This window comes from Eptatretus burgeri, chromosome 2 (genome assembly GCF_056783735.1).
Source record: "Eptatretus burgeri isolate ZD-2024b chromosome 2, Ebu_testis_v1, whole genome shotgun sequence".
NCBI classification, from domain to species: Eukaryota; Metazoa; Chordata; class Myxini; order Myxiniformes; family Myxinidae; genus Eptatretus; species Eptatretus burgeri.
This window is the reverse complement of record NC_140962.1, coordinates 150808324-150831759: the sequence shown is the minus strand read 5'-3', so window position 1 is coordinate 150831759 and position 23436 is coordinate 150808324. Positions and strand designations below refer to the sequence as shown.

At 44.0% G+C, this 23436-nt stretch overlaps 1 protein-coding gene across 4 annotated transcripts in view; it reads right to left on the bottom strand.

Annotated features, from left to right (window-relative positions):
- LOC147033546 (voltage-dependent L-type calcium channel subunit alpha-1S-like) overlaps positions 1–22058 on the bottom strand; it is a 224001-nt gene extending 201943 nt beyond the window's left edge. For 2 of the 4 annotated variants that reach the window (XM_085854926.1, XM_085854935.1), the window contains exons 1-3: positions 21752–22056; positions 18788–18893; positions 4760–4899 (exon numbers count right to left, since the gene is read on the bottom strand). In XM_085854926.1, the coding sequence (XP_085711052.1) occupies positions 4760–4899; positions 18788–18893; positions 21752–21939 (434 nt within the window). In that variant the 5' untranslated portion in view covers positions 21940–22056. Of the gene's footprint in view, positions 1–4759; positions 4900–18787; positions 18894–21751 lie in introns of all 4 variants that reach the window. The other 2 variants (XM_085854944.1, XM_085854955.1) reach the window with 2 other exon arrangements.
- Between the last annotated feature and the right edge of the window lie 1378 nt (positions 22059–23436).

Below are 23436 nucleotides of genomic sequence, written 5' to 3'. Positions count from 1 at the left end.
ATATATATATATATATATATATATATGTATATATATATATATATATATATATATATATATATATATATATATATATATATATATATATATATATATATATATATATATATATATATATATATATATATATATATATATATATATATATATATATATATATATATATATATGTATATATATATATATATATATATATATATGTATATATATATATATATATATATATATATATATATATATATATATATATATATATATATATATATATATATATATATATATATATATATATATATATATATATATATATATATATATATATATATATATATATATATATATATATATATATATATACATATATATATACATATATACATATATATATATATATACATATATATATATTTGAGCCTGGTGTTGGCGCAGTGGTTAGGGCAGTGGCTTGGGATCCAAGAGGTCCTGAGTTCAAGCCCCGTTGAGCCACTGAATTAATACACCAGGGGGTTGACTCAGCCTGTCATCCTTCCGAGGTCGGCGAAATGAGTACCAGTATACTGGGCCGGTGTATACCCCGGTTAAAATAGGTGTACCATATCCCTGTGTCGTAAGAGGCGACCAGGGTTGCGTTAGGAAGGGCATCCGGCGTAAAACATGTGCCAAATCACTATGCGGATCATAATGGATGATCCGCTGTGGCGACCCCTAACGGGAGCAGCCGAAAGAAGAAGAAGAAGATATATATATATATTTAAAATTACACGTTTTACCGCCATTTTACCCAGCATCTATTACACCATTTATGCCCTATATAACGCCCTTAAAAACAGTGTTTCCTGTTTGGAATGATAACTTAACAATTAAACAAGCATCCTCAGTTAATTTTCACGAGTAGCTTTCAGGCTTTGAAGAATTTCATAAAGCGACCGAAAGTGATGTTGCCTTGCACTGCCACGCTAAGGATACGGTTCTGCTCTGCTATAAACTATCCGTCTTGTAATCCAATACCAAGCGGGCCTTGAGAGTTTGGCATTCCACGATCAACTTCTTGGCATTCCACGATCAGCATAAAGTTACCACGAAACAAAGTCTCAAGTCTCATCGGCCTTTTGTAAATCAACTTTAACATCAGGATTTAAGGAACGGAGGAAAAACTTGCAGATATTAAAAAATAACGATAAAATCATGATTATAACAGCATTATCACAAACAGATCGTATCATTAACCGCACCAACAACTTTATAGAGAGAAAATCCAGTTTATCAGAATTTCAAGCACAAGAATAAACAACGAAGCTATCTATCCCTCTTACCGAAGATTATCCAGTTTGCATTGAAAATCATGAAAAGGAGAAAAGTCCCCGGAGAAGATGAAATTGTTCATAACTTTGAATCTGGTACGAGTTGAGCTGGTATAACTCAGCTGCTATGAAGGGTCAAAAAAGGAAATAAGATTGACCTGAAGAATTACCGTCCAATATCTCAGTAAATTATTCATCAATCTAAAAGAGTGGAGCAAGTGTTTGTATGTATATATGTATGTATGTATGTATGTATGTATGTATGTATGTATGTATGTATGTATGTATGTATGTATGTATGCCTGCTCTCTACCCATTGGTTGGACAGCTCGCCCGACTCCACCCACAATTGTAACCTGAAAAAAAAATCATACGTCCACCATTTTGGAAAGAAGAAGACATCTTCAGAAGTGTCATTCACAATCGCCATGCCCTCCATACGAGTTTTCCATTCAGTGCAAAATAACCAAAGCGACTGTTAAAAAAGATCATCGAATATCGAAAGGTTCGAGCCGATAGGTGTCATGGGACTTGTGAAGGTGACGGTACTTTCGGCCTTCGGCTTCAGGCCTTTGGTGGCAGCCTTAGGCTCAGTGCAATTTGAATTATCCGAGATGTGTAACCACGATGTATTATATCTGCACATAAGCAGTATGCATGTTTTTGCTTCATATAAGTAACCCCCAGTTATTTTTATTTTATTTTATTTTCAGGAACTATCAAAGCAGCGGTCTGCTGCCTATACACTGCCAAAATAAAAGGATGTGCCAGAAGAACGTGTTGCACCTTTGGAACAAGATCGTCCATCGGGCGGGTATACTCCACTGGTGTTATCAATAACTGGCACGCAATTTAATTGGACAACAACCAACCAGGGGAGTATGCAGATTTTAGAAAAGTTGAGGCCAACTCAACAATGGATCATTTAAAGAAGAAGCCTTTGACGGAGGTTAGAAACAACTGTTGTCATGTAAACACCACATCACCGAGTAAATACCAACTTCGGATCCATAAACATATTAACGACAGGGTATGAGGGTGGAACAGTGGCCTTGGACCTGCGCCACAGTCATGGAGAGATCAAGATCGAAAGAGGCAAGGTGACACGGTCGACCTGAAATTGTTCACCGCATGCCAAGAATGAGCATTGCAACAGATAAGTTGTGGAAATAAAGGAACAAATGGCAATGGCAGAAGGACTAAACAACCTATTGTTCACAGACAACATTTAAAAAACCCGTACAACAATAGCCAATAGAAAATCATGATGAAAGAGCTAAAATATGAATTATGCTGAAGACAAAAATCATGTTTGCACACTCTGCAAGAAAGCAAGTACAATCACAATATTGGTCATCACAATATAGATCATCACAATATTGTTCATCACAATATTGAAGAAACCAGTGATGACATTTACTCGATGGAAAACTCACGGATGATTTTGAAGCCGTGTAGGAGAGTACAGAACTGAATTCAACGACATATTGGACACAACCAAACAAGTGAAATGGAATGGGACGAGACACGCAACAGGGAGTACGGACAACTGATGGGTGAAAAGAGATTCACACTGGCGGCCGAGAGAAGCACACAGAAGACGAAGACTGAAGATTAGATGGAGAGACAAAAATATGAGAATTCACTGGAGTGTAACGGCTCCATATTGCGAGGAAATCGAAAAGAATGGACCATGTTGAGGAAGGCCTTCATCCTGCAGTTTCCTCGAATATTATACATCAGTTTCATATTGCTCATTATCCAATCATGCCGCCTGCCACGAGGAGCTTCTCATGAACTCTCACCACTTTCGTCGATCTTTGGTCCACTTTCTGATTGTATTACAGGTTACATTCATTCCTTTCTTTTCCTTCTCGACGGAACGTCGCCGAGTCTTTCTTGGCTGTCCAACCCTTCTCTTTTTGTCAAGCACCAAGAATATTGCTCTTTACGGTACATCTTGATCCTCCATGCACAACGCGTGACCAATCCATCTCCACCTCCTCATTTTGATCTCTTCCATGATGTTTTTCCTCTCTGTTAACCTTTCGTTCTCCTTATTGCTACAAGCCATGTCAGGCCAGAACATTCTCAAAATTTTATTTTGGCTGCTGAGATGAAATACACCGTTTCCATGTTATTCATTGCCGACCGGTTTCACCGGAGGGGACTGAAGGTTTGCTCTCCGTCAGTCCGTCAGTCCATCCGTCCCACCTGTGGTTTTTCAGACCTTTTTTTTCCCATACCCTTTAACATATTCAACTGAAACTTGGTAACTGGTTTTATTTTGACAAGTTGCAGAACAAGTTGGAGTTTCAGGGCGTTTCGTCTATTTTTCACCTTTTCGACTTATAAAATATTACATTGGTATTGGGGACATGTATTGCAAAGCAATTCTTGTTGTTATTTCTTTGATGATTTCCTAAGATTCACATCCAAATAGGAAGACTGATCTTTACATTTCTCTCAAAGATTCTCAGCTTAGTTTAGGTGTTTTTCTGCTTTGATTTCCTAAATTACCTTGAATGTCATGAATAGAAGACACTCCCCTTATCTTTTGTTCTCATTGTAGTAAATCTGCATCTCCCCCTCCTGTTATGGTATCTATGTGTTTGTTTGTATGTACCTATGTATGTACGCATACAGAGCTTGACAAGATATGTAAACTTATCAAGCTCTGTAATTGGTGAAAAGTTGCACATTGTGTGTGTGTGCGAGTGTGAGAGTGGTAACAGGTTAACAAGTCTCCACTGTTGCTGGTTCTCAAGCCACAGAAGGGAAACGAGTAGGGTTAGGCTTTGGGCTGGTAACTCATTCCTGTAAAAAAACAAACAAAAAAACTATTATCACAATAGGGTCAAACATATATGCTCTGTGAGCCTCGGATCCCCATATTAAGGGTAACTAGTTTCCTTTTCCAACTCGTTTCCACCCGGTCACACATTATTCCCAGAAGTGGGTGTTCAGTTTCCTGATGCCTTTGGAATACAAATCAAGTTGGGATAAAACCAGCGGAGGCTGTGATAATTTTTGAACAAAGAAAAACCTTTTCCCTCCCTCACTCCGGAATTGTTCCACCGAATGGTGTCCGACCTTGCATCAGGGTTCGATCTCAGGTTCTCAAATACTCTACTCAACATGGGAAACACAATAATTCCTAAACACCATGAACCTCGTTCAAAACACTGATCTAACAAATACCATGTCGCTCTCATCATGTGAATACTGGCAGCTGACCCGAGGGATACGTGCATGACCAAGCGGCCGACCCAATGCGCACGATGGTGACCATACATGAATGGTTAGCCTGCCGATGAAGGAAACATCTGGGCTAAGTAGTCTAACCAAAAAATAAAATCATGAGTGAATGGCCAAACAAATGTACAAAAGCATCACCAAGAGGTCTACTAAATTTCCCAAGAGGCCGGCACCAAATGTATACATGAGTGAGCGCCTACCCCACAATGACGATGATAAAGTCCATGATGTTCCAGCCATTGCGGAGGTATGCGTTTTGATGACACACCAGTCCATACGTGATGATCTTGAGCAAAGCCTCGATGATAAATATAATGAGGAAGACGTATTCAAGCTTTTCCTGTCGTGACACAGGGATGGGGTGGCAGAACCAAGTGCAAGATTATCAGTTTTTACAATTTACCGTCGGTTGTACGTCACGTACAGCACAAGAAGTGTGGACTCCTGATGCCATCTGATCACACTTGAGAAGCCCACACTTCCGAGAGCCTCGCAGGGCGGTTATTCATAAGGAACTTCGAGGCTCGACATTGTCAGTTGGTCTGATTATTATCCGGGACAGGTGAACAACTCAATAAACTTGTCAAAAGGACAGGTAAAATTTACCACCCAGAAGTTTAATAAACTTGACGTACCCTTATAACTTCGTTGTTCTTTTCCGTGTGAAGCCACAGTGATTAGCAAAGACCAAGAGTGCCCCTTTACACCCAATCATCCCCAAGCGCTGGCAACAACGTCAAAGAAATATGACGGCATCACCCCACACAGTCCCGGTACAAATAGTTGGGCAGGTGCAACAGTTGATGGGACAGGTAAAATCTAAAACCTACCTGTCTCGTGGACAGGCTGGAAAAACAGTTAATGTTGAGCCCTGAACTTGGACGTAGGAGGCCATCCGGCCCATTAATCCTGTGCCACACCAACAACGTATCAATTCAATCTCACAGCTGATCAACTTAAATTAACTTGGGGGGGGAGGGGGTATTGGGGTTGAGTAGTTGGGATAAAACCAGTGGGACAAAAGCACAGACATCACCGGGAAATTTTTGTATTTCTGCTTCTGCGCCTGACCGTGTTGGACATGGGGTAGTGCAGCTCCACCTTTCACTTCATCAAAGCCAAGTTTTCTGGACCAGATGCGTCATGTCTTATATTTTTGTCCCTGTTTTGCTGTTTGTGTTTTTGTCCAATTTTCTATGTTTAACCGTCCCTTGTTGTGCTGTATTGTTCAATTTGTGTCCCTGTGAATGTCTGCCCGAGTCGGCGTACAAATGCCATGTGACCCCCGTTAACACTACCTGAGCCATCATTCTTCCCGATCCCTGATTGTCCAAGTCTCCCTTTATTTTGTCCCTCAAGCCTGCTGTTGGTGTGTTTCCTCTCTTTTTCGAATGCACCTTTTGTGCTGTTACATCCAGATCCTTTCTACGTGCTTGCTCCTCCATGAGCCTCGACTTTGTATACAAAAAACCCCCATAATCATGATACAGGTATAAAATCACCTCTAAATACCCCAGCTATCAACCAACCATTCCAGCCAATATCCTCGACAGCTCTCAAATTGTTGGAATCTCCTGTGATGAGGCTGAAGCACCGGGTCTGTTGCTCTGCCATCGCAAGCAGGTAACCTGGCAGCATATCGTCTCGGACTGGCCATACTCAAGCCACACAGATCATTTGGAATTTCATTGTGACATAGACTACGGGTTCCTTAACATCCACAAGTGAGTGCAGTCTTATTGAACAGCTGGGTTTAATGTCCCCGATGATGCAACTCTCCCGTGTTCTTGTCTCCGGTGACTCACGCGACTCACACGTTATAAGGAGCAGCTGAGAGTTCAGCACAGCCAGAGATTTCCCAGTCACTTGTCATGGAGTAGGATTAACATTCACCGTGGATTCCCACTTTTAACATTCCATTGGTGTTCATTGTGTGCTGTGACCTCCACAGTGACAGTAGCACCAACGCCAGGGGAATCTCAGCAACTCCCCCTCCCACCCCTATCTTAACCCTCCCCTCCCTGCACCTGTCCTTCCTTCATTCTATCCGACCATTCTTCCATCACTGTCTGGAATGACAATAACAACTAGAACGGCACTCGGTGGAGCACATAGGTATCTCCACCAAGCTGAACAGTTTACATTTTGTATCCCACTGAAAGGCTGGATCTGAATCCGGACCTGAACCAGAATCGAATCGGCTTGTTCTTGACACCTGACCAACTCATCCACATCGTTTTGTCATAACTCGTCCACAACTTTTTGAGATATCCTGTTAGCAGACAAACAGGCAGACAGACAGACGGACAGGGGTGCAAACACAACCTTCTCCCACCTTCGGCGGTGGAAGCAACAACACAAGCAGCTGGTTTCCTTCTGGTTAACTGTCTGAGATCCTAAGTTTTTCTTCATGTTATTCTTTCCTTTGGGGGTCTTTTCCTTCCTAAACATTAAAAGTTTGGCCGCATGACCCCACCACCATTTTACGAACTCACGTGACTCACTGGATCAGTCTCTCTGGACCATGTCCCATTGAACAATTAAGGTTACCTATGACAACGAATACTCGCTGGACCATCCAAAACTCTCAAATAGCATTTACAATTTGAGTGTATGGACTCTAACCTCAATCAAAACTGCTAAATATTGAAAGTATCATTTTTCTATTTGGCTCTTGCGAACTGAGACAGGACAACCTTTTCATCGAGAGCATTTTAAATGCCTGTCTCTGATAATGTGCCCGAGTGGGTATTTCTTGTCTGTCTCTGTGTCTATCTCTCGTGTTCAGCCTGAAGTTCATCAAGTCAGTGGTGCCAAAGAGGGGCGTCATGGCAAGGATTACACTGGGTGGTTTGCCATTACCTTCCCAGCAATTGTTCAGTGCAGGAATTTGTAATTTGTACAGCATGTTGGAGATAACTCAAACACTTTTTGTGAAGGACAACATGGGATCTTTAAAGTACACTTGATGATACCAGCAGATGGAACACCCAGCTTGTGGAACTTCCTGTTGTTGAGTTGAGACATTACCCTGGATAGGTCTTTCCTCCGTCACAGTGAGCTGCCAACGCAAGCTTCAATAATTTTGAATTTACCCAGGGTGCTGGCTGACACACACAATGGCCTGCTATTTTTGAAGTGGACTGCAAATGGAAGTGAAGGATAACAGAAGGGACAGCCGGCTTCACATGCCTGCAAAGGACATAAATCATACAATGTCCTGAGTGTAAAGCACTAGGATTAGAGTTTATAAATTCATATTTTGGTCGGGAATCAAACCCAAACTGTCGAGTTTAAGGCGATTATTATACCTCTGAGCTCTCCTGCCAACACGGAGTAACTTCAAGGGCACATAGCAGGACTTTTCCATTTCAAGTGTTGATGTACATCAGGCTGGCATGGTAACCAAGAGGTGCATACACTTACCTCTAAGCTGTCTAACCTGGGTTTGAATCCCGACCCAGTTATGAACTGTCAGCCCGGTGTTTCACAGGCAGGGCGATTCATCAATATGTGTGCCGTCCCTCGGATGGACGTTAAACTGTGTATCCCGCCTGTTAGCATTAGTTGGTGGACGTTAAAGATCCCACTGTGTCTTTATAGTGAAGAGGCGGAGACAAGTAAGTAAGAAGGTTGAGTTAGGTAGAAGTAGTGGAGGGAGAATGGACTGGAGGCAAGGATGGAGAATGGCATGAGGGGATGGTGGTGCACCACTTTCTTGAAACCCTGGAGAGAAGAGTGTGATAGAAATGTCGCCAAAAGGTAGTTCCACATTGCTATTGAAAGGCGGACTAACAAAGGAGTGGAGGTGGCTGCAAAGTCTGGATTTTGGGAATTTAACTGCTTCGGGGTTATGACAAAAACTTGTGCTTCCTGGAGGACCTCAGGAAGGTTGGAAGGCTGACAGAGTAGATGGAGCTAGTCAACTGCGATGGAGTTATTACAAAAACTTGTGCTTCCTGGAGGACCTCAGTAAGGTTGGAAGGCTGACAGAGTAGATGGAGCTAGTCAACTGCGATGGAGTTATTACAAAAAATTGTGCTTCCTGGAGGACCTCAGGAAGGTTGGAAGGCTGACAGAGTAGATGGAGCTAGCTAGTCAACTGCGATGGAGTTATTACAAAAACTTGTGCTTCCTGGAGGACCTCAGTAAGGTTGCAAGGCTGACAGAGTCGATGGAACTCGTCAACTGGGATGGGGTTATTACAAAAACTTGTGCCTCCTGGAGCACCTCAGGAGGGTTGGAAGGCTGACAGAGTCGATGGAGCTTGATCGGATTTAAATATGGTTCAAACCCAGAGATGCCATCAACTTGTCTGTTACCTGGGAGAATGGATACACTGGGTCTGTTAACGTTTGTGTCGGTCTTCATGAGCAAACAAGACCAAAAAATGGATCGTATTAATTAAAATTTGACACAACATGAATTTTAAGGAAAGGTCACAATGCAACAACTAAAAAGTTGATGAGAGTATGTTAACCATCAGATGAACGAGTTGCGGTTGATTTTTCGATGTGTTCAACTACTTGCCATGATCCCCAAGGTGGTTAACTCTACTGTTGTCAACTTGTACACGTAGTTGACAAAATCCATCCTCTGTAATGTGTTGTTGTTCGTAGCATTACATGACTCTTGCTTGGTTTTCGTGAATTATAATTATCAATCTCATTTTAAACTCGAGAGTCCATAGAACACATTACTCCACACAGTCTTGAGAAATAAAGGACATGGGGGGGGATCCATGAGCAGCAAATTTAATTGGTCCAGATGATGGAAAATGATGTAATATTTTGTCCAAGTACTAATAAAGGAAAGATTTTGGAAAGTGTCAAAAAAGCCATTGGTGTTTTACAGTGTTCAGGTATTTAATTCAGTTGACATGAAATAAACATTTTAAAAGGTTGTGGAGAAAAAAAGAATTTGGAATTTTACCACCGTTGAATGCGGCATCTACTGCACCACCTTATTTAACACACTTACATTAGTTGTTCGTGCCTGTTGTTTGTGTCCTTTATGAAATCCTTAAAAACAGGAAATTTCCTGTTTGGAATGATTTTCAATTTTGTTTGACTGCCAGGCAGGCAGACTGAGTAAAGATATCATCTCATATCACTCCTCTCTGCGCACATGCAATCGGGACAAATTCAGTCAAAGTACTGCTGAGCTGCAGGTCCGTTTTCCGATTCGTGTTCAACACCATTCAATTGAAATCAAGTTGTTCCTCCATCATAAACTGAAGTGTGTAGACAGACAGACAGACAGACAAAATGAACTGATTGGTTAACTCCGCTGTCGCTGCGCATGCATAGGGTAAATATAATTTAAAAGTTCTTCTTCTTTTGTGGGCAGTGCACGGCTGTTGGGAAGCATCATTGTCTGCTGATGCAATGCCCCCTGCTGGTTAGGGCAGGAATTTGTTCAGGGTGCCAGCAATAGCTTGCCTACTCTACACGAAGGATATCGTGGGATCTTTAATGTTCACCAACTAATGAGACGCCAGGTTTAACGTCGATCCGATGGACGGCACACACATTGATGAATCACCCTGCCTGTGAAACACCAGGATGACAGTTTATAGCTGGGTTGGGATTGAAACCCAGCAGTGCCAGTTCTAGCCACTAGAGGGCCCTCCGAGAGAATGTATTTGGGGGCCGCTCTAATCCTCCCACCTCCATAACACAAGGCAAGTGAAAGTTTCCAACAAACCAAAACCCGTCTGGTTCATCGAAGTCAGTTCTCTTGTTTTGAGAATAAACACATTAAAATGTTTTTGCAGATTCTACATTTCGTGCATCGTGGGGGCCCTCTCACGGTTGGGGGGCCATAAGCAGAATGCCGAAAGTGCTCAAAGGACGAATCGGCTCTGGAACCCAGGAAAGACAGCTAAGAGGTGAGTGTGCATACCTCTCGGCCATCCTGCCAACCCAGTTAAAATAATCCAACTCTAAACTGTCCGATTTGTACTTTCCGCAGGAAGTGCGTTGGTTGGATCACAAGGTGGGTGACATCCCTTGGATGGACGTTAAAGATGGGTGTCCCATCTGCTGTCATTGGTTGATGGACGTTAAAGATTATTTCATGTTCTTCAGGAGGAGCAGACGAGTTATCACCAGCACCCTGAAAAAAAACTACTAATAATTCGCACCAAAATATTCTTCAGTCGAACATCAGGCCTGGTCAGCAGCAGAAACAAGAAAATTTCCCCAGGTCGAGACAATCTCACCGGAAACTACTCGGGTTAAAACCCGGAGATGGATCCAAACCTGCATCCCATGATCATCATTGCCCAATCAGAGTCCTTTGCGGTGAATAGACCAACATCATCCACACCCAGCCCACGTCCCAAAGGCAGCGACTCCTCTCTGACTACAGTTGTCTCAGGTAGTTATGATTATCAATTTCTAAGTGTCTGTATTTATCATCAATTGCAGGTATACTCCTACCTGAAGTTCACAACAGATCGCAATTTGATCGACGGCGATATAATGAGGTACACAATGACCAACGGTGTTAACAGATCAACTACCCTCTGCATTTGGCTAGGACCAATGCTGACTGGCAGGTTTTCCACCAATACCTCCATTCATTCGTTCCTCTTTCTTCCACCTGTGGAACCAACTTCCACATTCTCTTCAATCTCATTCTTCCCAACAGGTCTTCAATGGGGCTGTTCACCACCATATCAGATTACCCCCACAATCCAAAACCATGATCTTTTCTACCCCCATTAATCCAACCCCTCCCCAAACTTACCTAATTCCAAATTTCAAGTTTTCCCTTCTTGAGAGTTTGCTCCTGTGTCCATCTTGTCCATCTCGTGTGTCCCATCTTTCTCCTCAATCTTCCCCACATCCTTTTTTTGTCCAAACATCCCTCTATTTTGTCCCTCATCCCTGCTGTTGGTGCCCTCTCTTTCTACTGTTCCTTTTTATTCCATTACATCCTGATCCATTCTCTTTTCGAGCTCCTCCATGACCGTCGAATTCGAATACAAAAAAAATAGCTCCAAGCGCTGCAATGCGGGTTCCAGTCGAGTCGAGCGTCGAAACCTTCTCAAATAGATCATTCGCTCAACAACCCTTCTCATTCGTATCAACAACTTTCCGAAGTCACTGCGATCTAATTGTGCTTTCATGGAGTCCATTTCACGAGAGCTAAATGGAGACAATTTCATTCATTAATGTAATAAAATGTGCAAATGGTTTTCAGGCAATTGCATTCGGTATATCTAAGGATCCATATATTGAATACATTTGCACCAGGAAAGTGGTAGTTAAAGGAGAGAATTCAAATTGAGAAAAGATAGATGAGGGAGGGGAGAGAGATAGAGATAGAGTTTGGGAAGAGATAGGAGTGAGGAGGTCATCAAGTGAGCAGATAGCGAGGGAGCCAGAGAGATATGAAATGCTGCCGTATTTGCTTGCGTAATAAAAACGGCTCCTAAAAGTAAACGTTTTTCCCACCAGTTTTAGAATGCATGAGTGGCAAAACCCATCCAGACCCAAGGTCGAGATGAACCATGGCTCAGTCAAGCAGACTTGAGGAACCATGGTTCAGACACATGGTCTAGACTCTAGAGGAACCATGGCTCACACACGCTCTGGAGGAACCATGGCTCAGACACATGGTCGAGAGGAACCATGGCTCACACACGCTCTCGAGGAACCATGGTTCAGACACATGGTCCAGACTCGAGAGGAACCATGGCTCAGTCAAGCAGACTCGAGAGGAACCATGGCTCAGTCAAGCAGACTCGAGGAACCATGGCTCACACATGCTCTAGACTCTTGAGGAACCATGGCTCAGACACATTGTCGAGAGCAGTCTTTCTCAAGGTGGGGCGTGGCAATATTTTGGTTTAGCATGAGGATTCAGGAGTTATGCAGAGTTATGCGAGTTATGCGAGTTGCAACAAGATGAGTCTGTGAAAACTCTTTTCAAGATCAAAGGAACCATGATGTGCTTGTCTGAGGAGAGCAAAAAGAAATACCCAAACTCGACTACTTTGGCAAGGGAAGTATTGATAAATTTTCCATCATCTTATTAAGTCAAATGTGGATTTAGTGTTGTTACCGATTTGCTGCAAGCTTAGAGAAATCGACTGGGAATCACGAAACGTGGTGATTTAAGGCTGAAACTGACAAAATTGGTTCCTCGAATCAAACAAATCTGCAGCCAGCATCAAGGGCAGGGCTCCCATTGAAGTGAGTAGCAATTGAATAAAATTTGCAATAAAGTTTTAATAAAGCCTTTTGAATAGATATGTAGTATATACTGTGGTGTCTCCAATCATGGTGGGGCATCCGATTTTTTTGAAAATCAAAGTGGGGCGTGGGACAAAAAAGGTTGAGAAACACACGCTCTCGAGGAACCATGGCTCAGACACATGGTATAGAGGAACCATGGCTCGAAGACGTGCTCTAGAGGAACCATGGCTCAGACACATGGTTCTGAGGAACCATGGCTCAGTCTTTCTTTCCAGAGGATCTATGGTTCAGAGGTACCATGGCTTAGACACACGGTCTAAAGGAACCATGGTCAGATACGAGGTCAAGAGGATCCATGTCTCTGACATGCATTCGAGGTACCATGGCTCAGACACACGGTCTCGAGGTACCATGGCTCAGACATGTGCTAATGAGGAACCATGGCTCAGACACGCGGTCGAGAAGAACCACAGCTCAGACGCACGGTCTCGAGAAAGCATGGCTCAGACATGCGCTCAAGATGAACCACAGCTCAGACACACACTCGAGAGAGGAATCAATGCAAAGACACATGCTCCAGAGGAACCATGGCTGAGACACGCACTGAAGAGGAACCATGGCTCAGACATGCGGTAAAGAAGAACCACAGCTCAGACACGCGGTCTCGAGGAACCATGGCTCAGACATGCGGTCAAGAGGAACCACGGCTCAGACACACACTCTAGTGGAATCAGTGTGAAGACACACACTCGAGAGGAACCATGGCTCAGGCACGCACTCTTGAAGAACCATGGCTCAGACACATACTCTAGAGGAACCATGGCTCAGACAGGAGTTTAGACGTACCATGGCTCAGACACGAGTTTAGACGTACCATGGCTCTGTCACGAGTTTAGACGTACCATGGCTCTGTCACGAGTTTAGACGTACCATGGCTCTGTCACGAGTTTAGATGTACCATGGCTCTGTCACGAGTTTAGATGTACCATGGCTCTGTCACGAGTTTAGATGTACCATGGCTCTGTCATGAGTTTAGATGTACCATGGCTCTGTCACGAGTTTAGATGTACCATGGCTCAGACATGAGTTTAGATGTACCATGGCTCTGTCATGAGTTTAGATGTACCATGGCTCTGTCACGAGTTTAGATGTACCATGGCTCAGACATGAGTTTAGATGTACCATGGCTCTGTCACGAGTTTAGACGTACCATGGCTCTGTCACGAGTTTAGATGTACCATGGCTCTGTCACGAGTTTAGATGTACCATGGCTCAGACACGAGTTTAGACTACCATGGCTCAGACACGAGTTTAGATGTACCATGGCTCAGACACGAGTTTAGATGTACCATGGCTCAGACACGAGTTTAGATGTACCATGGCTCAGACATGAGTTTTGATGTACCATGGCTCTGTCACGAGTTTAGATGTACCATGGCTCTGTCACGAGTTTAGATGTACCATGGCTCAGACATGAGTTTTGATGTACCATGGCTCTGTCACGAGTTTAGATGTACCATGGGTCAGACACGATTTTAGATGTACCATGGCTCTGTCACGAGTTTAGATGTACCATGGCTCTGTCACGAGTTTAGATGTACCATGGCTCTGTCACGAGTTTAGATGTACCATGGCACCGACAAGAGTTTAGATGTACCATGGCTCCGACACGAGTTTAGATGTACCATGGCTCTGTCACGAGTTTAGATGTACCATGGGTCAGACACGATTTTAGATGTACCATGGCTCTGTCACGAGTTTAGATGTACCATGGCACCGACAAGAGTTTAGATGTACCATGGCTCCGACACGAGTTTAGATGTACCATGGCTCTGTCACGAGTTTAGATGTACCATGGCTCAGACACGATTTTAGATGTACCATGGCTCTGTCACGAGTTTAGATGTACCATGGCTCTGTCACGAGTTTAGATGTACCATGGCTCTGTCACGAGTTTAGATGTACCATGGCTCTGTCACGAGTTTTGATGTACCATGGCTCAGACATGAGTTTAGATGTACCATGGCTCTGTCACGAGTTTAGATGTACCATGGCTCAGACACGATTTTAGATGTACCATGGCTCTGTCATGAGTTTAGATGTACCATGGCTCTGTCACGAGTTTTGGTGTACCATGGCTCTGTCACGAGTTTAGATGTACCATGGCTCTGTCACGAGTTTGGATGTACCATGGCTCTGTCACGAGTTTAGATGTACCATGGCACCGACATGAGTTTAGATGTACCATGGCTCAGACATGAGTTTAGATGTACCATGGCTCAGACACGATTTTAGATGTACCATGGCTCTGTCACGAGTTTAGATGTACCATGGCTCTGTCACGAGTTTAGATGTACCATGGCTCTGTCACAAGTTTAGATGTACCATGTCTCTGTCACGAGTTTAGATGTACCATGGCTCTGTCACGAGTTTAGATGTACCATGGCTCAGACACGATTTTAGATGTACCATGGCTCTGTCATGAGTTTAGATGTACCATGGCTCAGACATGAGTTTAGATGTACCATGGCTCTGTCACGAGTTTAGATGTACCATGGCTCAGACACGAGTTTAGATGTACCATGGCTCAGACACGATTTTAGATGTACCATGGCTCTGTCACGAGTTTTGATGTACCATGGCTCTGTCACGAGTTTAGATGTACCATGGCTCTGTCACGAGTTTAGATGTACCATGGCACCGACATGAGTTTAGATGTACCATGGCTCAGACATGAGTTTAGATGTACCATGGCTCAGACACGATTTTAGATGTACCATGGCTCTGTCACGAGTTTAGATGTACCATGGCTCTGTCACGAGTTTAGATGTACCATGGCTCTGTCACAAGTTTAGATGTACCATGGCTCAGACATGAGTTTAGATGTACCATGGCTCTGTCACGAGTTTAGATGTACCATGGCTCAGACACGATTTTAGATGTACCATGGCTCTGTCATGAGTTTAGATGTACCATGGCTCAGACATGAGTTTAGATGTACCATGGCTCTGTCACGAGTTTAGATGTACCATGGCTCAGACACGAGTTTAGATGTACCATGGCTCAGACACGATTTTAGATGTACCATGGCTCTGTCACGAGTTTTGATGTACCATGGCTCTGTCACGAGTTTAGATGTACCATGGCTCTGTCACGAGTTTAGATGTACCATGGCTCAGACATGAGTTTAGATGTACCATGGCTCAGACATGAGTTTAGATGTACCATGGCTCTGTCACGAGTTTAGATGTACCATGGCTCAGACACGATTTTAGATGTACCATGGCTCTGTCATGAGTTTAGATGTACCATGTCTCTGTCACGAGTTTTGATGTACCATGGCTCTGTCACGAGTTTAGATGTACCATGGCTCTGTCACGAGTTTAGATGTACCATGGCTCAGACATGAGTTTAGATGTACCATGGCTCAGACATGAGTTTAGATGTACCATGGCTCAGACATGAGTTTAGATGTACCATGGCTCAGACATGAGTTTAGATGTACCATGGCTCAGACATGAGTTTAGATGTACCATAGCTCAGACATGAGTTTAGATGTACCATAGCTCAGACTCGTGGTCTCGAGGTACCATCTCTCAGACACATGATCGAGACCTCGTGTCTTGAGGATCCATGGTACACACAGGTTGTCTAAGTGGAACCATGGCTTCGACACACTGTCCAGAGGATCCATGGCGCAAACGCGTCGTCTAGAGTAACCATGGCTCAGACAGACGGCGCCAGATGCGGCAAGATTCTGAGCCACAGCGTCAGCGCTGAGCCACGACCCCAGCTCGCCCTATAGGGGAGGAAGAGGATGGGTGGGGAGGGAAGAGGAGGAGGGGGTGATGAACAGGTGCAAGCGATCCATGTCACACAAACCCTTTTTATAGCGTCTACTCAACAAGCTCAGGCCGAGCTCCTCGGTCTCTACTCTGGGATCTTGGAGAAAGATCTACATCAGAGAGCTGGCAAGCTCACATCTAAACTCATGGCAAGAATGGATGTTTGCAAGCGAGTTTGTATTTCTGTATTAATCACCATACAGGGAGAGGAGGCTTTCATTCCCTGATGAAGTCAAAGGACCGTTATCCCCAGAAAATGATTGAATTTGTAATTTCTTCATTCTGCTGTCTGTAAGTGCACCAGTAATGGTGAAGATGGACTTCAAGTAACTCAGATGTCTCTGTATTTACTCTGCGTTCGATTCCCGACCCGACGATAAACGATCTGAGTCCTTCGCAAACAGGATGATCCATCAACGAGGTTGCCTTCCTTCAGAGGAAATGCCAAGCCGGCTATCCCCTGGGTTAGCATTTACTTATGGCATTGTGGATCTTTATTAAAGACCCCATGGAGTTTTTGATACGGCTCGGCCATTGTGTGGAGGTAACCCCCAAACCCCAAACCTCGGTACTGCAGCGTTGTAGCAACTCCTACAGAAGCGATATCACAACAAGAAGTTGTTGAGACATTATTACATGTGCATTGTGAATGAAAATACCCCCCATGTACTACTACCATGCACTTATGGCATATCTATATAGTACGTACACTATGGAGGAGGGAGGGGTCGTGTGGTTGGAGGAGATGATTACTTGGAAAAAAGAAAAAGGAAATGAAATGCAGGTAAGAGAGGTAATTCTGGAAATAGAAAAAGGGATGGAAATGGGAGGAATGGGGGGCTGCGGAAGCAATTGGACCTCTCTGTCTACCTGTATGTCTGTCTTGTTCAATATTTATGTCTGATTGAGGAACGACTTAATCTGTTCAATTCAATTTCACATCTTAAATACTGTAGAACATGAATCGGCTTGTACTTCCAAATACCACCGACTAAGCACTACTTTAGTTATGAATTTGGAAAAATTTTATGGTGTCTCGTCTCGCATGCGCACAGCGTGGTGAAGGTTGCTTCTGTCTGTCTGTCTGTCTTTTTGTCAAACAAAATTTTAAATAATTCCAAACAGGAAACGTACTGTTATTAGGGACGTCACAATGGACACAAAACAGGCATGAAAGACGAACTTAACGTGTTAAATAAGGCGGTGTAAAAGACGGTGCGTCAACGGCGGTAAGCTTCCGATTCCGATCGGTTTGTTTTGTATTTTTCTACAGCCTTTAGCAATTTTATTTTACTCGTGCCGGCACGTACGTGCGTGGCCGTACAAAAAAAAAAGAGAAAAAAAAAGAAGAATAATTGTGACGTCAATCGTGAAGTCATAGCACTGTGTCCTGTCATTGGTTTGGTAAATAAATGGCCATAACTTGGGAACCACTTGTCCGATTAATATCAAACCTTGAAAAGGCACATCCTCAGGTCCCCAGCAATATACCTGGCAAGTTTCAATTAGATTGGGCCAGTGGTTGTCGAGAAACAGCGGTCACAGACAGACAGACAGACACACAGAGATTGCTGGAATTATAGATAGATGTCACTTGAACTATATATATATATATATATATATATATATATATATATATATATATATATATATATATATATATATATATATATATATATATATATATATATATATATATATAGTAAACACTGCCGAACATAAATTGCCTTGTGTGTACTTCCAAAAACATGCAGTTTAGCAGTACTTTGGCAAAATTGTACGTCATCTCGACCGATAAAAAGGAACATCGAGATTCAAACAAAATGGCGTGCTTAGTATTGCTGCCATCGCGCCTGTTATTCGAAGTTCATGAACAAAGACAATGTCGATCATGCTCAAATGCAAAGCAAGAGTTGAAAAAAATAAACCCATCCCCTGTCCTTGTTCTCAGGCCTGTGTGGGATTAGGTGTTCTCTGAACTCTCGACTTATATAATACGTAGCTTCCCACTTTGTGGTGCCAGGTGTAACTAAAGATGTCCCTGGACAAAGTCCAACGTTGACTCAACTTCAAAATGAGAAAGTTGGATAAAGAATCTGATTAAATATAACTCCATGACTGGATGACGCCACTCAGGGTATGCATTCCGTTTCCATGAACGGAGTGTATTCCTTACCAGGTAGTAGTTGATGGTGCTGTTGTCATCTTCCGGCAATGGTGAGTAGATGGCTAAAGCCACGCAGTTCGTCAAGATGGTCACCAGGATAATGATGTCAAACGCTCTGAGCTTCGTGTCAAGGAAGGCATGAAGGAAACCTACAACTACACTTGCATAACGACCTGCACCTTGAAAGTATGTACCAAGAGCAATATAGAGGAGGTGCCTCCTGATCACCGGTATTGAACATGCAAGCATTGGTCTGATTGTTTACCTTCAATGGTTCAATTTCAGTGCAAATGCCACGTTGCTTAGTCGACATAATGTTTGCCAAAGTTAAGTTCAACTTGAACCTGCAAGGTATGGCTGTAGGGCCAGGGTTTATCACTAACCACACCCATTTTAGCTCGGCCCAAACAAGCTTTAAGCACTTGGGAAAGGCCGTCCAGCAGTTGATAAAACGAGTAACTAACATCGATCAAACTCACTTATTGATCATTGATCACTTCAACACCAAATTCCCAGGCTCTATAACATGGTGCTGCATCATCCTCTCGAGTCTAGACCATGCTACATGATGGATCATCAGGACCATTTTACATCAACCACGGGTTCATGAAACATCATCCACTGGACCATGCAACATCATCCATTACACCATACATGGGTACCAGATCGGACAACATAACGTTCCAAGGGCTACCTCATCATCAGGACCAGGTCATATCAACCTTCGGAGCACAGAACATTGCCTACTGGATGATGCATAAACATCCACCAGACCAGAAACATCATCTTCCAGAAACGACGACTCATCCTTAGGACTAGGTGACATCATTCACAGATCCAGATAACATTATCTTAATAAGGCGGTCACCTCAACCTTGGGTTCAGGTCACATAATCCTAAGGAAAACAACATTATCCTCCAGGACAACACAACCCTCAGGACCATAAAACATCATCCTAAGGACCACACAACCCTCAAGACCTCACATCATCCTGCAGGACACACAACATCATGTGCAGCACAACACAACCCTTAAGACCACAGAACATCATGCTCCTGGACCATACAACCCACAAAACTACATATAATCATCCTCAGGACCATATAACATCATGCTTAGGACAAAAAATAACCCTCAAGACCTCGCATCATCCTCCAGGACACACAACATAATTCTCCAGAACATATATCAAGTGGCAGAGGATGACAAAAACTTCAAAAATCACACATCATGTCCCTCATCTTCAAGACCACACACACACACACACCATCATCATAATCATCATCGCCAACACCACACATCGTCAAGATCACACACATCATCATAATCATCATCAAGATCACACACATCATCATCATTATAAAGACCACACACACAAACACCATCATCATCTACAAGATCACACACACACCATCATCATCCACAAGATCACACACACCATCTTCATCATCAACACCACACACACACACCATAATCATCATCAAGACCACACAAGATCATCATCGTCATCTTCAAGACCACACAACATCATCATCATCACCACACACACACCATAATCATCATCAAGACCACACAACATCATCATCATCATCATCTTCAAGACCACACATCATCATCATCATCAAGACCACATATCATCATCTTCAAGACCACACATCATCATCATCATCTTCAAGACCACACAACATCATCATCTTCAAGACCACACATCATCATCATCATCTTCAAGACCACACAACATCATCATCATCATCTTCAAGACCACACATCATCATCATCAAGACCACATATCATCATCATCTTCAAGACCACACATCATCATCATCTTCAAGACCACACAACATCATCATCTTCAAGACCACACATCATCATCATCTTCAAGATCACACAAGATCATCATCATCTTCAAGACCACACACAAACCATCATCATGATCATAAAGATCACAAACATACCATCATCGTCAATGTCAAAACCACACGCACACACCATCATCATCAATGTCAAGACTACACACAAACCATCATCAACGTCAAAACAACACACACATACCATCATCGTCAATGTCAAGACCACACACACACACCATCATCAACGTCAAGACCACACACACACCATCATCAGCATCGAGACCACACACACACACACACACACACACCATCATCATCAACATCAAGACCACACACACACACCATCATCAGCATCGAGACCACCCACACACACACACACCATCATCATCAACATCAAGACCACACACACACACACACACCATCATCATCAACATCAAGACCACACACACACACACACCATCATCATCAACAACAAGACCGCACACACACACACACACACCATCATCATCAACATCAAGACCACACACACACACACACCATCATCATCAACATCAAGACCACACACACACACACACCATCATCATCAACATCAAGACCACACACACACACACACACCATCATCATCAACATCAAGACCACACACACACACACACCATCATCATCAACATCAAGACCACACACACACACACATACCATCATCATCAACGTCAAGACCACACACACACACACACCATCATCATCAACATCAAGATCACACACACACACACACCATCATCATCAACATCAAGACCACACACACACACACATACCATCATCATCAACGTCAAGACCACACACATACCATCATCATCAACGTCAAGACCACACACACACGCACCATCATCATCTTCAAGACCACACAACATCATCATCTTCAAGACCACACATCATCATCATCATCATCATCTTCAAGACCACACACACACCATCAATGTCAAGACCACAACCGAATCCATCCATCCATCCATCCATCATAGCCACAATTTCCAAATCTCACTCCCTTAAGTAACTCACTAAACCCAAGCCCGGGCAAACCACGGAGTCAGGGCACCCTCGATGGAATCGCCACGAACCGATGGATACTTCCACTCCACAATGCTGATGCACGCTTTGCGTAAGGGGTTCTCCAAGCCGAGGCAGAACAGGGCCCGCGGGGGTCGCATATCCGCCATGGTTTTCTTCCCGCTCTTCTCCTGCCTCTTGCGGGACACCTTTCCCGCCTCGAGAGGCCCGTTCGGGGCCATCCCGGCCTCGGCACTGCTGAGGTCCATTGGTACAGGGGCCAGGACAGCCGTCCCGCTTCGGCAAGGAGAACCGGACAGCAGGATAGCCGGCTTACGCTCAGCCGAAGTCCCAGCCCCCCCCCTCCTACACCCGGCTCGGGGGCTTGAAAGCGAGCGATTATAAATAGGAGGTTTGCGCGCGGGAATGTGTAGTTGCGGAGGGGGCTTCACGGGGTCTTGGCTCTCAGAGCGACGACCCCGAGCGGCTGCTTTTGGAACCTGTGGACATTTAAATCATGGCGTTTAGAGGGTCTTTAACCCAATCATGGCGTTTAAAGGGTCTTTAACCCAATCATGGCGTTTAGAGGGTCTTTAACCCAATCATGGCGTTTAAAGGGTCTTTAACCCAATCATGGCGTTTAGAGGGTCTTTAACCCAATCATGGCGTTTAAAGGGTCTTTAACCCAATCATGGCGTTTAAAGGGTCTTTAACCCACTGATTCATTGACACATTCAAGAGGAATCTTGTCTCAAGGTCGTGGAAAAGTTTTTTTCTCCAAAATTATTTTATTTTATTCTTCAGCCGAATGGAGGAGGAACATTTGTTTAAGTGTCATCACTGTTTTGCATATCTGCGTACGTATTAACTATACGTCCCTCGATGATATCAGCTGATCATCCCATTTGAGTGAGCACAAGTCATGGGAGTGGGTGTTTTTGGCCTGTGAGTGTTAGGCATGCAAATGAGTGTTGTAAGTCATATGAGCAAGGCTTCCGTGTGAGTGCAAGGCATGTGTGTGGGTTCAAGGTGTGAGGGTGGGTGCAATGCGCACGGTTGGATGTAAAGTGTGTGTGTGGGTGGGTGTAAGGTGTGTGGGTGGGTTCAAGGTGTGAAGGTGGGTTCAAGGCGTGAGGCTGGGTTCAAGGTGTGAGGGTGGGTTCAAGGTGTGAGGCTGGGTTCAAGGCGTGAGGGTGGGTTCAAGGTGTGAGGATGGGTTCAAGGTGTGAGGATGGGTTCAAGGTGTGAGGGTGGGTTCAAGGTGTGAGGATGGGTTCAAGGTGTGAGGGTGGGTTCAAGGTGTGAGGATGGGTTCAAGGTGTGAGGATGGGTTCAAGGTGTGAGGGTGGGTGCAATGCGCACGGTTGGGTGTAAAGTGTGTGTGTGTGGGTTGGTGTAAGGTGTGTGGGTGGGTTCAAGGTGTGAAGGTGGGTTCAAGGCGTGAGGCTGGGTTCAAGGTGTGAGGGTGGGTTCAAGGTGTGAGGATGGGTTCAAGGTGTGAGGATGGGTTCAAGGTGTGAGGGTGGGTGCAATGCGCACGGTTGGGTGTAAAGTGTGTGTGTGTGGGTTGGTGTAAGGTGTGTGGCTGGGTTCAAGGCGTGTGTGTGCGTTCAAGGTGTGAGGGTGGGTGTTAGGTGTGTGTGTGGGTGTAAGGTGTGTGGGTGGGTGTAAGGTGTGTGGGTGGGTGTAAGGGTGGGTGTAAGGTATGTGGGTGGGTGTAAGGCGTGCGGGTGGGTGTAAGGCGTGCAGGTGGGTGTAAGGCGTGC